Here is a 14659-nt window from a genome sequence, read left to right on the forward strand (position 1 = left end):
ATCCACTATGAATGCTAAATTATAAAAATGACCATTGCATTTTGTACACCCTTTTGATACTTTCAGAGTGCTACTGAAGGTTAGTTGTTGTTTGTTTTTTTTTTTTAAATATCCACATGTTATAAGTTATAAAATAACATACTTCTAATGCTACTAATTGGACAATAAGAGTGACCAGATAGGAACTGCTGTTGCTAGTACAGAAAGTTAACATTAACATATTCACAGAGATAATTTCCCTCGTTGTGTTCCACTCGCTGGAGAACATTTTGCAATAATGTATTTAGGAGAGAGCTAATGACAGGGTTATCTGCTGTGTTATGAAGACAGCCATTTACTGAGTTCAGACATCAGACGCTAATAAAAAGTTCGACCTGAAAAAAGCTTATTGTGCATTTTAATTATAAAGCACTAACAGTTCAGCAGCTTTAAATTTGTAATTTAATGGTTACCTCCTGCGGTGTTTACTAGTTCTAAAGGATCTCCAAAACTATTAACTTTAATAATAATAAAGTAAGTCTGAGGCCTTCCTGAAATACTACATCAACTATATTCTCAACTAAATAAACTCCAGGTCAAAGGCTGAGCAGTTTGTCAGACCAGAATATCCAGTTGCCAGGGAACAATATTAAAAATTAAAATAAGAGAAAAATAACATAACTCATTTGAGCTGTGGATCTGTTTCCTTAGGTTAAGGAACCTTCTCTCCTCCTCCATGAAGACACAATAACTATGGTTATCCCCACTTGTGAATGTCTCAGTTTCTCACAGTTCACACGATGCCTCCTGTTCAAGGGAAGGATTATGTTACCCTCCCTTTTGCAGGAAACCAAGCTGCAAAGTCACTATTGAGTGGGGTTTTTTGGCATAAGTAGTAAAGCTAGCACCAAGAAATACTGCCAGTATTTATAACTGAGTTGGTAGTTACACAGACGCCATTCATATGCTCAATTATTTCATACACTGAGGTCTTTTCACAGATAATGCTACACAAGCCTTGGTGATTTAGATACAATCACACCCCAAAGAGAAAAGCTGCATTTAGCAGGTGAAATAAGGGGCTTCAAACCCACTAGTTATGTATTATGTGTCAGAATAGTCAGAGCAGCTGTTTGATGTAACATCATTTAAGCCAGCACCTCAGCTATTACAGTCCATTATTCATATTAATCTGGCCTATATTCTAACAGGGCTAAACGTTTCTCCTGAAATTCAAAACACAGACAGAATTGAGAAACAGAACCTTACAAAGAGCTATGCATGATACATAGTCTGTACAGATACTGTGCAGAGGACATCATGCTCCTTATATACCTCTGGCCTTCAGCACTGAGCTTAATATATAGTGATTACTTTAATCACAGAAACAGAGAAGAGGGGCTGCCTTTCAGTACCAAGCACATACTTGATGAGAAGTAATTTGACCAAGGTGAAATAATTTGACCAAAATCTGTACTTAGCTCCATATCCTTCCTGAAAGTTTTTTGGCCAAGTACAGAACATGCATTCAAATCACATCGCATTGTGATGCTAAGATTCAAATAAAAGTAATAATAAAGGGACTCTTTCCTTTCAAAATCCTGAGTTTAAAGCTACAAGCTGCAGGAATTTTTCAGAATGTTTTCTACAAGGAAAGAAAACAAAAGCTTCTTGTATCATGATTGTTTAACCAGAAAGGAAAAAAAATATAGGACATTTTGTGCTGGAACCCCTTTGTATTATAATAATTAGGTACTTGTTGAAATCAAACTTTGTCTTGAAGTGTTATCAGTTTAGATGAAACATCCATTGGTATTACTCCTCAGACCTGATTCAGTATTTTTGATCAAGAGAAGGAATGTTGTCTCTCAGAATAACTAATGTCTTACCTCTTAGACCACCTGCACAACCGAGTCGAAACCTGTTATGCTTTATTCAGAGCAGAGACTTGAGTTGTCCCCATAACCAGGGATATTCTGATCACCAGGCCCCAGAACCCATCTCTCTCTTTGGCTCAATCAATATTATTTAAAAAGAATGCAACTACAGAATTTGCTCCTTTCCTCCTTCCCAACATACACACATGTCACTCATATTTGACTAGAGATGCAATCGTATGACACAAATGCCCTATATATTGAACTGTCACTTATAGTATAGATGCTGACTACTGGAACATCTCAAACAATACCAAATCAGGAGCTTTAGGAGTTAGTTGCAGGGTTCAGGCTCACAGAAATGCAATAATTTCTGATAACTGTGGCTGTAAACATACCAGAATTGGCTTGCAAATTAGTTCGAAACTACAACAGATACCATCTAAACTAACTAACTAACTAGCGTTCTCTCATGCAACTTATACATCTGTACATATAACAAATAGCTGCACATAATAAAATTCAGAATGCTATAACTTTGGATGGGGTGACTCTGTTGCTTAAGAAGTGATCTACAAATTAAGCAGATTAAGCATATTATCCCAAAGCAATGTTGATGCCCACAAAACAGTTTTATCAATAACATATAGGAAAGTTTTGGAGTGTTCTTAAACGTTGGCCTGGAAGTACTTAATTTTCCTCTCATAAGGAGTTATTTCAAGTTGAATTGTAGAAGAATGTGAAACCACTCACACATAAGAAATTACTACAGTTTATCTAGACATAAGATGGTCATTACATTAAATGGCTCATTCTCCCTCTCAGAAGTTGACTCAGTGTCATTTCATTTTGGGGGGAAAAACGAAACATCTCTACTGAATAGTAGTTAAAGAGGAAGGCTTTTAGAGGACATGAGACTTACCTGTTAATTTTGTGCAATATCAACTATTACAAATATGGCTTTTAGTGTTGTGAAGGACTTCACACTGGTAGATGAAACAAAACAAAAGTTGCAGTTGTAGCTGCAGGACAACCACTCAGTTTGATTCACCAGAGACAGATACTTAACAGGCGATTGTTGAATCAGCATTTCAAGGAAACTTGTTAAGGTTCTTCAGTTCAGTCAATACACGTACACCTCACTCTTCAGATTACAATTTATGTACAGCACCACATGGCCATCCAAATGACAGTTGCAGAATGCATAGTGCCTGACCCAGATGATTTGAGGCTTCCCTGCCTTCAAGAATAGAAGAAAAGCAGCCAAGAGGGCCTCCTTTCACCCATCACTCGCCTGTCATAAGGTCCTGATACTCCATATGCAATAAGGCCAACAACAGGCTATTAATACTCTCCACAGCTCCTCTAAAGGAAATGCACTCACAGTAAGAGATTGACATATATATGCCATGGAGTAGAGACATGAAGTCATCAGGAAAAGATGCTGGTAAAAGGACAGAGCTTAACAAATGTGAGAAAAGGTCTCCTGCTCCTCCAAAGACATGAACTGTGAAATGCTAGAATAGGCGCTTCCCTCTCCCCACCAAAGAGATGTTTTAGGCTTCTTGTATCAGAGTAAGTATACACATTGGCTGATTTCATTTTATTCCTATTAGTGTTTGTCATTTCCCCTCACTGTACTTATGCCATTACCACATTTCAGCTTCTTCCTCACTTAATAGAGCGAAACCAAAATAGTTCTCTAACACTTCTGTTTTGTTTAAATACTGTCTCCTTCGGCCTCAGGGTCTGGCTTCTGATTTGGTACACAGGAAACATTAAAAAATCCTCTATTAGGAAATACAAAACCATATGGATAATCACAGAGTACATATGCCAGTCATGAGTTACTGCACTGTTCTGGATAATATTTCTGCCACTTCAGATGATGATAATTTTTGCATACCTTTCAGCTCATTGCATCACCTGCAAGCCAGTCTGTCTCACTAGAAAAGCTTGCTGTTCAGCAATAATCATTCACAAATATATGAAGAGGTTCTGCTATTGCGTCCATCCATGTACAATCATACCATCTTAGGTAACATGGCAACACAGCACTTAGATAATTAACTATGCTTAAAAGCCTTCTTACAGAGGATTAGGTCTATAAAATTAATGAATTCTGCTTGCTTCCAGACAGTTCATGCAAGCAGTAGGAGAAAATAAACTGCTTTGCTGCCCACGTCAATTTGGAAAGACCAGATTTGTGCACATGATCACACCACTGGTGACAGCTCTCAGCACTGCCAACAAGCTGCAAGTCTCATTCATTTCAGTAGGACTAACAGATGCTCAGCTTTACTAAGAGTCTCTCAATACTGTTTTCCTAACTCTGCTACCCGCCCATGACATTTCACGACAGAATTTGTTCTACAGGGTAGGATGGTCTGTGGGGTGGGGACGCAAAAAAATATTTTTAACATCTTTCCAGATTATTTTCTAATGCCATCGTTAAAGGCGTATGAAAGCTGTAGAGTGACCTTAACTCTTCTCCACTTGTTTTTGTCTTTTCTTTTCCTGTCCCTACCCCCATACGTTAGTCAGTCACTTATTTTTAGATTAAGAACAGATAGGCAGAACAGTCCATTTCAGGGGAACACACCTTCAGCTATCACCCAGCTGACTGACTGTGACTCTTGTGTCATATGCTGCCGACTATTCAGCAGTGAGCTGATCACCTGAACATACGTGAAGGGAAGAAAATATGCCTCAGCATTTTAAAGAGTCCGTTAAAACTGAACTGTTGTGCCAAACAGCTCTGAATAATTCCCTTCATTGCCCACGGTTTTAAGAGCATTTTCCTGAACAGAAGCATTAGCAATGCCACAATCTTGTATTGTGTTTTTGTCAGTAGACTTCAAAGACCTTCTGGTTTTCTCTGCTGCTTCTCAGGTGGAGAAGTGCAAGCTGAGTGGCCATCACATGGGGCTGGCTGACAGAGTGCAGGTCAACCGACAGCAAAGCCACAGCACTAGTTCCTAAGTCTAGGGTCCCCACTCTATGTCTAGGTGTGGGCTAGTGTCACACTGGAACAATACTAGCTTCCCCTTTTCAGGAAGGTCCTTGGAAACATGCAGGCATAAGACTATAGATGGGATGAACAGTCCCAGTGTGGTAGACTGTTGCCATTATTTTTCTCAGGAGCTCAAACGTAACTCTCTCACAGCATGACTTGCAGCATGACAGTCTCCATGAAAAAGGATGAATCTTTTTGTTCTCTGCAGCCCACCACAGACAGTCTTATTGCTTGGGGGCAGTTCAAGTATAATGAGCATGTCCACATGTAAACCCTATCTGCCTGCAGAGAGGGATACAACGCATATCTAGGCAAAAGGGCCATAGCACGTCTGGTATTAAAAGCAATTATAAGACCTTCTAAGTTGAAGTGTTTGTGGTTTAGGACTCCTCTTGCACATAGAAAGTCTAATCCCATCTCAGGGCAGCTGTGGATCAAACACAGTCCATAGATAAGCGTATGGCATCCACTAGCAACATTTAGAGCTGCATGCCCTTTCCCAGAGGGGATTTTCCTCACACATCTTCCCTCACCCACTCCCCACCAAGAATATGTTGAGGATGTAAGTACCGCTTCCCTTTTCCCCCATGGTAAGATTGCAATTATGGCTACATTCACAGCTCAACTCACTTATGACTGCAAATTACTGATTAAGAGGAATATCCGATCTGTTTGGAGATACACTTACGTGAAAGATGGTAAAAAATAGCCTTTAAGAATATTATCATCAAAAGCCACGTGTTATACTGTGTTCCAATTAAAAAAATACCACAACCAGTAGGTACTCCTACTCCAGCTCCTTCTGAGAGAGGCTACATTCATTTTTGCATGCCTGCTTTTCCCCTCTAAGGCAGGCTTCAAAATCCAATCCCATCCCAAAGCAATGCTCCCAAGTGAGCACTGGCCCTCGCTGGGAAAGAGTTCAAACCATTTAACGGTGCTTACTCACACTTCTACTGCTGGAAAGGCAACCAGCTGTGTGAAGAGGTAATTCCTCTACACCTCTGGGAATCCAGCCATTGCAGATTCACTCCTGCATACCATATGCTCTCAAAAGCCCCATGAGAATCATATAGCCTTTGGGCATATTGAGTATACTCTAAGAAATTATAATCTGAGACACTGAGTTCTTTGGGAAACAACTGGTTTTTCATTTCTGGTTGTAACATACATAATGTAAGTGTCCCAGCCCTTGACTAACAGCTTCTAGGTATGACTGAATTACTTATAAAAAAATTATCAACACCATACAGTGCAGGCTGCAAAGCATAATGAAAATGCCTACAGAAATATGTTGGCATGTCTCTGTACTTACCTTCGGTGGAATAAGGAAAGAAACACCAAACCTATTTACCGCAGTGAAATTAGTATAAGTTTATAAAGTGAATTTATTTTTGTGGGCAGGGTTTAGGTTTTTTTGGGTTTTTTTGCTTGCTCGTTTTTAATGACACTGATAGAACAGCCTTCTTTGCAATTACTCTGCCACCTCTGCAAAAGAGGTTATGAAAAGATCCTCTCATCATCACAGGACTTAGTATTACAGTAAATAAGGCTCTATCTTCAGTGAAAGGAATATTATGCATAAGAATAAGGGAGATCAAATAATACAGAGCTTTACAGTATGAATATGAAATAGCATAGTTAAGATTTCAGAAGCTCACTGATGACTTGGAATCATGATTGTTGCAGGGATATCAATTTGGTACTCAAAACTTAACAGATCATATTTTTTCATTATGAAAAAAGCCCAGTTTTTAAAGTAGCGTAGGTGGTTTGGTTTTTTTTGCAGTGGAGCAGACCTTTTGTTTGCATTCTATTTGTTTATCTGATTAAATCATGCTGGTATTCCTTTTAAACACTGTTATATAAGTAACCTCTCTTGTCATTGCACTGCAAAATAAGCCTTCTGCAGGTGATTGGTGGAACCAAGATGTCTCTAAAAAGATCTGAACATTCTGGAACAGATTTGAGACTGTCAGAAAGAAAAAAGGGAAAAGAAAAAAAAAAAGAGGAGGAGGGAGCTGAAAGAAGTAGTAGAAAGCAGAGTTCCCAAACCAGAAGTTACACAGAACTATCTAGTTTAAGAGAAGTGTATGTAAGGGAAACACAAATTTCCTGAAAACCATTCAATGTTAAAAACTTTCAAGAAACTGAGCTAATTCAGGTAATAAGAGCACTCTACCGCAATATCTTAAAATATTGCTTTTAAGAAAAAAAAAATTCCAAAAAGATGGCTAGGAAATACATGGGCTAATTTCCAATTGACAGATACACCAGGTAATTAATTATTAAATCACATGCTGTTTGTCAGCTGCAAATGGACAGCTTCTGCATAATTTAAAGCCATATTTTAAGCACTATTGAGTCTTCTGCTTGACATGTCTAGTTTTCATACCATTATTGCTCCCCCTCAAAAGAGGACATGTATCCCTGTCTTTGTCCAGTCTTAACACCTAAACTTTGTGAATTTAGAAGTAGTTACACATTTATTTTATAGAAATATAATTTTATATTCCTATTGTTGTTCTATTCCCTTTCCTCTCTAACAGAGAGCACCAGTGAGGCCCCTATCAGCAGAGAAAGAGACAACACTGTACAAAATAGAACTGGAAGATTAAAAGAGATGTTATTGTCATTCTTAAAAATATACTAACCAGTACTGTCTTCCTAAGGCACCATCAATGTCAGGTTGCATACCTTGAACTGGTATAATTTAGAGTCCACATTATACTCTCTTTTTTCAGACCTACCTGCAAAGATCCTCTATTTTGCTAGGCCAAGTCAGAGTGCACGTATGACTAGTTCACTGCTATTTTCAAAGCTCAATAAAGTTTTTCTGCTCACTTACTCTTGAGATGGTCAAGGGCATGTTGAAGTCCTTGCCCCCTTGCAGTCGGAAACCCCATGGTCCAGGTCCATTCAGAGTCACGCTGTAAGCCATTTTGTACCTCTTTCACAAGGCAACAAGGCGACACTACAGAACAGAAGGATGGGGCAGACAGAGAAAGTGTGAAAAAAAAAAATAATGAGAAAAGGGAAGTTTTACACAATGAAAGCAATTCTCTTTCTGCCTTGCCTGTTCAGTCCTGCTGGGATATCACCTAAGAATAGATGGGAGCTATAATGCAGATGCTGATATCCCAGCTGAGTAGGGCCCATAAAAGGTTTGCAACCAGACACCTACTATGCAAAGACTTCATGACTCAGAGGTCTAATATAGCCCCCAGGGAAGGGGACAGATCTTTCTAGGCTTCTCAAGCCCCTCTTCATGCTCAGTTACTTTATAGGCAAAACATATTTTGTAATAAAACAAGCAAACAAAATCCCGTAACACCAAAATCTCTTCACTAATCTGTTAACAAGTGCATAGCCATTTGTAACTTCTGCTTCAGAACACATTTATTGCACTGTGATATATAATCTACTACAAACAAGTTGGTTTTTTTTACATAGATCTTTCCATATGTAGCACGAAAAACTCCAGAAAGAGTGTTTACCTTCTTCTGTGTTGGTTTGTTAAACTGAAAAAGGTACATACTACATGCACTTAGCATCACAGAAAAATCCTGCAGCCTCTTGTTTGGCTCTGGGTTCCATAGCCCTTCCTTTCTCAAGGGAAAATTACAATTTGTTCTCTTTGAACGCATATAGAGTTATTATTGGTTATTTCTAATCAGCATTTAATTCCTACGACAAAAGCATAGTTTCAGTATTATCTCATTATTTTGTTACAAGTATTCCAAAGGCATGACACCTAAGCAGAAGGCTAAGAATACAAATAGCTACCTAACTGCTTCTTTAATTCATTCCTTGATTTTTTGTAGTTTATATTCCAGTTGTTAGGTGTTCCGTAAAACTTTATAACCCTTGTTCGGTAACACGGGATACCACTCCTGCCTTGAATTGGGAATAGCTGAAATACAAAGAACAAGAGGAAAAGGGAAGAAGCTGTAGAAGAACTACAGATATAAGCAAAAAGCTTCTGCTCTCAGCATAAAGCTATAAACATTAAATAACATTCACCCCTTTCAAGTCATTAAGATGTGCAGAACCTTCAGAAGCACTTTACTGTATCTCCTCAGCATCCCTACTTTTACCCTCCAGTAACAAAGAAATTCCCATTACATTAAGGGGGGGGGGGAAGCATGGGTTTTATGCTGATAATCAAAAAGACAAACAAAACCATATAACACACTAGAGTGATGTTGCTCAGTTTGAACACTGATAATAGGTCACTCTGCCCATACACGTACCATAAAATGTGACAGGAAAAACTGGTGGTGAAACAGCAGAGAACAAACACCACCAGGGCCCCAGACTTTACCTAAGAAAACGGTCAATAATTTTTCAAAACCATGAAGCAATAGAAGTGTTTATTTAGTATTCACAGTGGCAAAAAAAAAAAAATAATTGTACAAGGGAATAATTATGCTCCACATAAAGACTAGACTAAACCACATAACCATATTTTTAGGTCAGAGGTCCAAATTAAACCACAGTCATTCACATAGGTTTGAGTGAAAGTTGCACTCAGCCAGTGGAACTGGCCCGAACCAAAATCAACACAGAGAGCAACACACAGCTTGAAAAGAAAACAGGTTTCTGATGTCTCACAAATACCTTGAGGGTACATTTACATTGACAGCATTTGGAATCTACCCTGCATGAGGCCACAACCAGTGATTTTGGCTGATTACTTTCACGGGAGACAAAACTAACTTGTTGCACTTCAAACAGCAGAGTTTTCAGGCCTGATGGTTTATCCAGTAGGTCTCTTTCTAAACACTGCTACTGGATATTTTTATTTCTTTATTTTTAAAAATGTACCCATGAAAGACTGAAGGTAAATTCCCATTGCACTATTCCTTTCATTTTTCTAGGAATTGACTGTTGTTTTTTAAGTGTCCTTTCTTGGCTCCATTTCAAGGCTTCAGGATAATGGAATAAAACCAGGAGTAAGATAAACATGGCAAATCATTGCTTCACTAGCAGAGACAGTATCACAGAAAAAAGTATTAAAAGAGAGGTCATGTTCTTATGGACTGTGACTCCTGTGCATGTTACCTTCCTATACATAGATAGTCATATGTTCAAAAATAAAAGAAAAAAAAGTGCGGGGGAGCAGAACCCAGAACAGAATAAAATTGCACAGACATCAAGCTGAACAGAACTAAGCACTAAGGAGCAGGGATGCTGCTATGCAGCTTAATCAAGCACTATGTGCTTCTATCCTACTTTCACATGTGTAACATGCCATTTGCTTATCAGTTTAGGACATCTGAAAGTGTCTGCGAGATCTTTGAGGCCGGGTGGTGCGCTAGGAAACTAAAGCGGTAATCTCATTAGGGGCACTGTCATTTGAATGAAATGTTAAACTGAGGTCACTTGTTTCTACTCCTTTGGTTTCTGTCTGTGCGTGCATGAACTTTCAGCATAGCTTAGCACTTTTAAAAAGAAAGCATAGAGGATGTGCCAGTATCCTGGTCAACGTTCCCCTTCAACACAGGAAGACCACAGCTCTTATGTACCTGTACCATCACTACCAGGTGCATTTTGGAGTAAAAATATTCCACAGCTTTCTTCTTCCAGGCCTCTCTGAGTTCTTTCCCTCCTGTGTTCGTTTTCCCTCTGCCTGCCTGGAGAAGGCTCTGTGCCTTATAATGAAATGGAAGCAGTAAAGAAACTCATACTGTAGTCACAGCTTCATTTGCTGGGGACACTCCTAGGATGTCTCACTTGTTTTCTACAGACTTTTAATACAAGGAGCCTCTAAAGAAGAAAGCTGGTGATCCACCCATATGACTACTTCAACCCTGCCCTGTTTTCAAAGGTGAGAGATGTGGGTGTTCTCACCACGTCAAACCACCAGAGCAAACCCAGGAACTGGATTAGTGCAGCAAGTACAGTGCCATCACAGCTACCAGCACAAACCGCAGCAAAAAACTCCCAGGAAACCCGAGGATGAAATAACTGTGTATACATAATAGACAATCCCCTTGTTTTCAGAAGCTTGTGATGTTTAGATTAGGTTCTAGTTGCTTTACATAACTACCTGTTAGACTGTTCCAAAAAAATCATTCTTTGTTTGCTCAAATAAGAGTATTTTGTTTCTTTTGGAGTGCCTTCTTCCCTACAGTCTCCAGCCATGTTAAAAATCTATGAGTTGCTTATAGTTCCCTCCCTTCAGACAGAAGCTATGCTGAGTCAGATGAGGTCACTGATGTAAGGAGTGACATTTAAAGAAAAAAAAAAAACATATTCCAGGAGCAGGGTGACATTTTCTCTACAGATATCATAACAGAGAGTTGTCCAGAGCTCACCAGGTCCCCCCCAGAGCTGTCCCCAGCTGACTGATGGGAACAGTTGCGAGGAAGCTGGATGGGTACCAGGTTCTGCAGGCTCTACAGAAGAGGAAAGTGCTGCCACCTCCAGAAAACTCCTCAGTGCCTGAGCAGAGCCCTCCTTCCCCAGCCACATCAGAGCCGTTACGCTAGCGGAAACAATTCACATATGCTAGGAGATCACGTCGTGAACCGACTTTAGGAAAGCTACAACTGCATGCTTGGGAGTGCATAGCCATTAAGTGAATGAAATAAAACCCACTAGTGTCAATGCTAAATTAAGGTGGAAGGAAACAAGTAATGGAAATTCCAATTGTTCAAGTTGCTACTACTTCATTAAACTAGCCGCATTACTCATCCGTTATATTTTAGCTGCATTGGTAGAAGTGCTCATAGAAGAACCTTGAATTATTACTGCAGCAACAAGGTCGTATCATTTGTATCATCAAGCATTTCAGAAATAGATTGCTTAAGAGTTTGACTTCTGACCGGCAATAGACTATGCATCTTTGGCATATAAACAGACACGTGCAAAGTCAAAGTTTCAACAACCTTTTATGGTTTTCTTTAGGCAAGTGAAGGACTTGCCCTGCAGAGGAATAAACTGTCATTTCTTCTCTGATAAAAAGATCTTCAACAAACTGGATAGATATTCCATTAAAAAGATCAATCAGATAAAAGTATTGGTTGCCTTTGTTTCAATCTCTCTCACCTGATGGAGTGGCAGTATGAGAAGGCAGCATTCAGCTTTAGAACAAACATTTCCTTTTTGTCCCATGGATTCCTGCACTGTCCCTAGTAAAATTATCTACAATCTTTCAGAAGAGTGGAAGGGTGAAGACAAGGAGTCAGGAGCACGTGAAGAAACTAATCACCTACATGACTGCATGAAAAAAAACCAAGCTTTGTACCAGATGTAGTTTATTTAACCCAATGTTAATAATATTTGACATGGAATAATGAGGAAAAAACCAGCTATATTTGGGGGCTGATCTTCATTGCAATCCACTGAGCAAAACAGCATATATTTACTCTGTATTGGCTAATCAGTGCAACTGACACATTACAGATGTAAAAGCTTTTTAGCTCTGAATTCCTACCTTGTCAATGTCAAGCTGAATATGAAATTAACTACCAAGAGCAGAGATTTTTCCCACAAGTTCAATACTGCTTCCCAAGTAAGACTATTCTACAGAAACAGAGCTCTCTGATACCTCCTTTCCTTTGCTGCTGAGCTCTGAACTAAGTTGAGCTAATCCTACTTGTACTTCCATGTATAGCTTTGTTTCATCCATTTAATCAAAATCCTTGAATTCTCACAGAACATTGTATTTCTGAGTTCTCCTTAGGCTTTTTATCAAGTTGTCCTAAGTCCAGTATTTTGATGTCTCTTAAGAAGCTATGTTTTGCATCACACTTGGCTTCATCAAACTCTGCTTTGTCAATGCCTTTCTAGTAATGTGGTTTGTGGGTCCCAGCAGAATTTAGTACTCCTGGGGAGATATGCTAAAGCACTATAATGGTGGAATTTTTATTATTATCTCCCTTCTCTGTAATGCAGTGCCTTCAGAAACGCAGCTCAAACTGCTCTCTGCTGTTTGCTGCTGCCAGTGTCACCTTACCAATTAATCAAGTTTGCTGTTTACCCTCACCTTTAGACCCTTTGCCATAACTACTTTCACCATAAAAGAAAAATGACATTTCACACTTTTTTCCCTGCTAGGTGGTCTTTTTTTGTTTCCTGCCATGATCTCTTTGCACTACCACAAAAGACTGGAAATACACCATAGTGCAGTCAGACTGTCAGACCTGATCTTTAAAAGATTTGAAGATTTATGGTAACTATGCTAAACTGGAAACCACACCTGTGGAGAGACAGGCTAATGAGGGGAGGGAAGGGAGGAGGAAAAGACACTTGCCCAGACTCCTTACAAAGACTTTTTTCCCCTCTGTACTACAAAAAGACTTAAGGCATATTACCAAGTTCTCACCTTACCAGCATTTCAATCGTTTTTAAAGGCACACACTACAGCACATAATACTTAACACTTCTATGGCACCTACCTTGCCAAAATATCAACTTTTTTTTTTTTTTTAAGGTAAAGAACACCTAAACACCTGTTGTTGTTACCATCTCCTTTATACATATGTAATCATTGCACTTAAGTTACCAGCTTTAAGTCACAAAATGGGTCAGCAGCAGCAACTGGATTAAAATGCAGGGCTGTTTCTTATACAGGTACTTGAACCAGAAAGAGAAGGCTGCAAAATGTGTTGCCATTCCGTTTTTATCATTCTTCCCCAACTCTGGTTTGAAACCAAGGAAGTTTATAGCAACCCTATCACTACTGTAATTTGTGCCTTGCTGCAGGGGATCCTAATTGACTATTTTGGCTTACAGGAGAAAACAGCAAAAGAAAATAACCCAAACACACACAAAAATGGTTCAAGAGGCTATGTGCAGATCACTGGCAGGTCCACACTGACTGGGAATCAGCTGTGACATTGATGTCACAGGACCTCTACAGTGCTGGCTCGCCTCCAGAGAGCCTGGGGCTTGGCAGAGCGCAGTGAAGGTACAGCGAGGCTTAGAAGAGGGATCCTGTGCTGTCAGGGTAATTTCTCTGTCGCACGGATCCCTCAGGGCTCACCGCACCGCCCTGAGGCAGCACCGTGCCCCATCCATAGGCACAAGGATGCAAGGTTTAATCTCAAATTGAGCGGACTCCCAGAAGTTAGATTTCAACCAAACGACTCACCCACTCGGTTCTGCCTTCCCAGTGAAGGCTTTACTGGGTCACACTGTCCACTAGCAAAGCGACTTGGAGCTGCAGGGAGACTTTTAAAGGCAGCAAGCGGCTCCTGCCCTATAGCCGCCTGCCCGTTACCCTCTCTGCTGACCCGCTAACCGCTCCCAGCCTGTTGTTCCCTCCCCGCGGCCGCCGGAGGCTGCGGGACCCGGGCAAGCTGCCGCCCCCGGCCCGGCTCTCTCCGCCTGACAGGCCTCGTCCCCTCGCCCGGCGCCGCTCCTTCCCTCAGCGCCACCCACCTCGCCCACTGGCCACCGCTGCCTCCGGCCACGCTTTACCGTGTCGCGCCGCGGGTGGCTGAGTGTCACTAGGCGTGGGGCGGCCGCTCCGCCGGCGGCCAAGCCCCCGAGCAGGACCGAGGTCCCGGTCTCCGCCCCCGCCGGAGCCGCAAGCTGCCCTCCGCGGGCGGTGCTTGCGGTCACAGGCACCCACGGACATCGCCGCCGCCGCCCCCGGGGGAGGGGAGCTGAGGGGAGCGGGAGAGGCGGCAGCTGCGAGGTGGAGCTTTTAAAGTGCCCGCGGCCCTTCCCGGCGCCTCCGCCGGGCCGGGGCGTGGCGGCCGCGGGTCTCCGGTGCCCACCGGGCGCCGCGCTGAGGGGAGGCCGCCGGGCAGGGGTGGTGGGGGCGCCGCTAGGG

The 14659-nt window shown here is 41.1% G+C and overlaps 1 protein-coding gene across 9 annotated transcripts in view; it reads right to left on the minus strand.

The window, feature by feature from the left end:
* The window catches only part of LDB3 (LIM domain binding 3), a 119118-nt gene extending 104720 nt beyond the window's left edge, over positions 1-14398 (minus strand). For 8 of the 9 annotated variants that reach the window (XM_014940373.1, XM_014940370.1, XM_014940372.1 and 5 more), the window contains exons 1-2: positions 7949-8029; positions 7721-7846 (exon numbers count right to left, since the gene is read on the minus strand). In XM_014940373.1, the coding sequence (XP_014795859.1) occupies positions 7721-7813 (93 nt within the window). In that variant the 5' untranslated portion in view covers positions 7814-7846; positions 7949-8029. Of the gene's footprint in view, positions 1-7720; positions 7847-7948; positions 8030-14262 lie in introns of those variants that run through there. The other variant, XM_014940367.1, reaches the window with a different exon arrangement.
* Between the last annotated feature and the right edge of the window lie 261 nt (positions 14399-14659).

This window comes from Calidris pugnax, unplaced genomic scaffold, assembly GCF_001431845.1.
Source record: "Calidris pugnax isolate Ruff unplaced genomic scaffold, ASM143184v1 scaffold39, whole genome shotgun sequence".
NCBI lineage: Eukaryota > Metazoa > Chordata > Aves > Charadriiformes > Scolopacidae > Calidris > Calidris pugnax.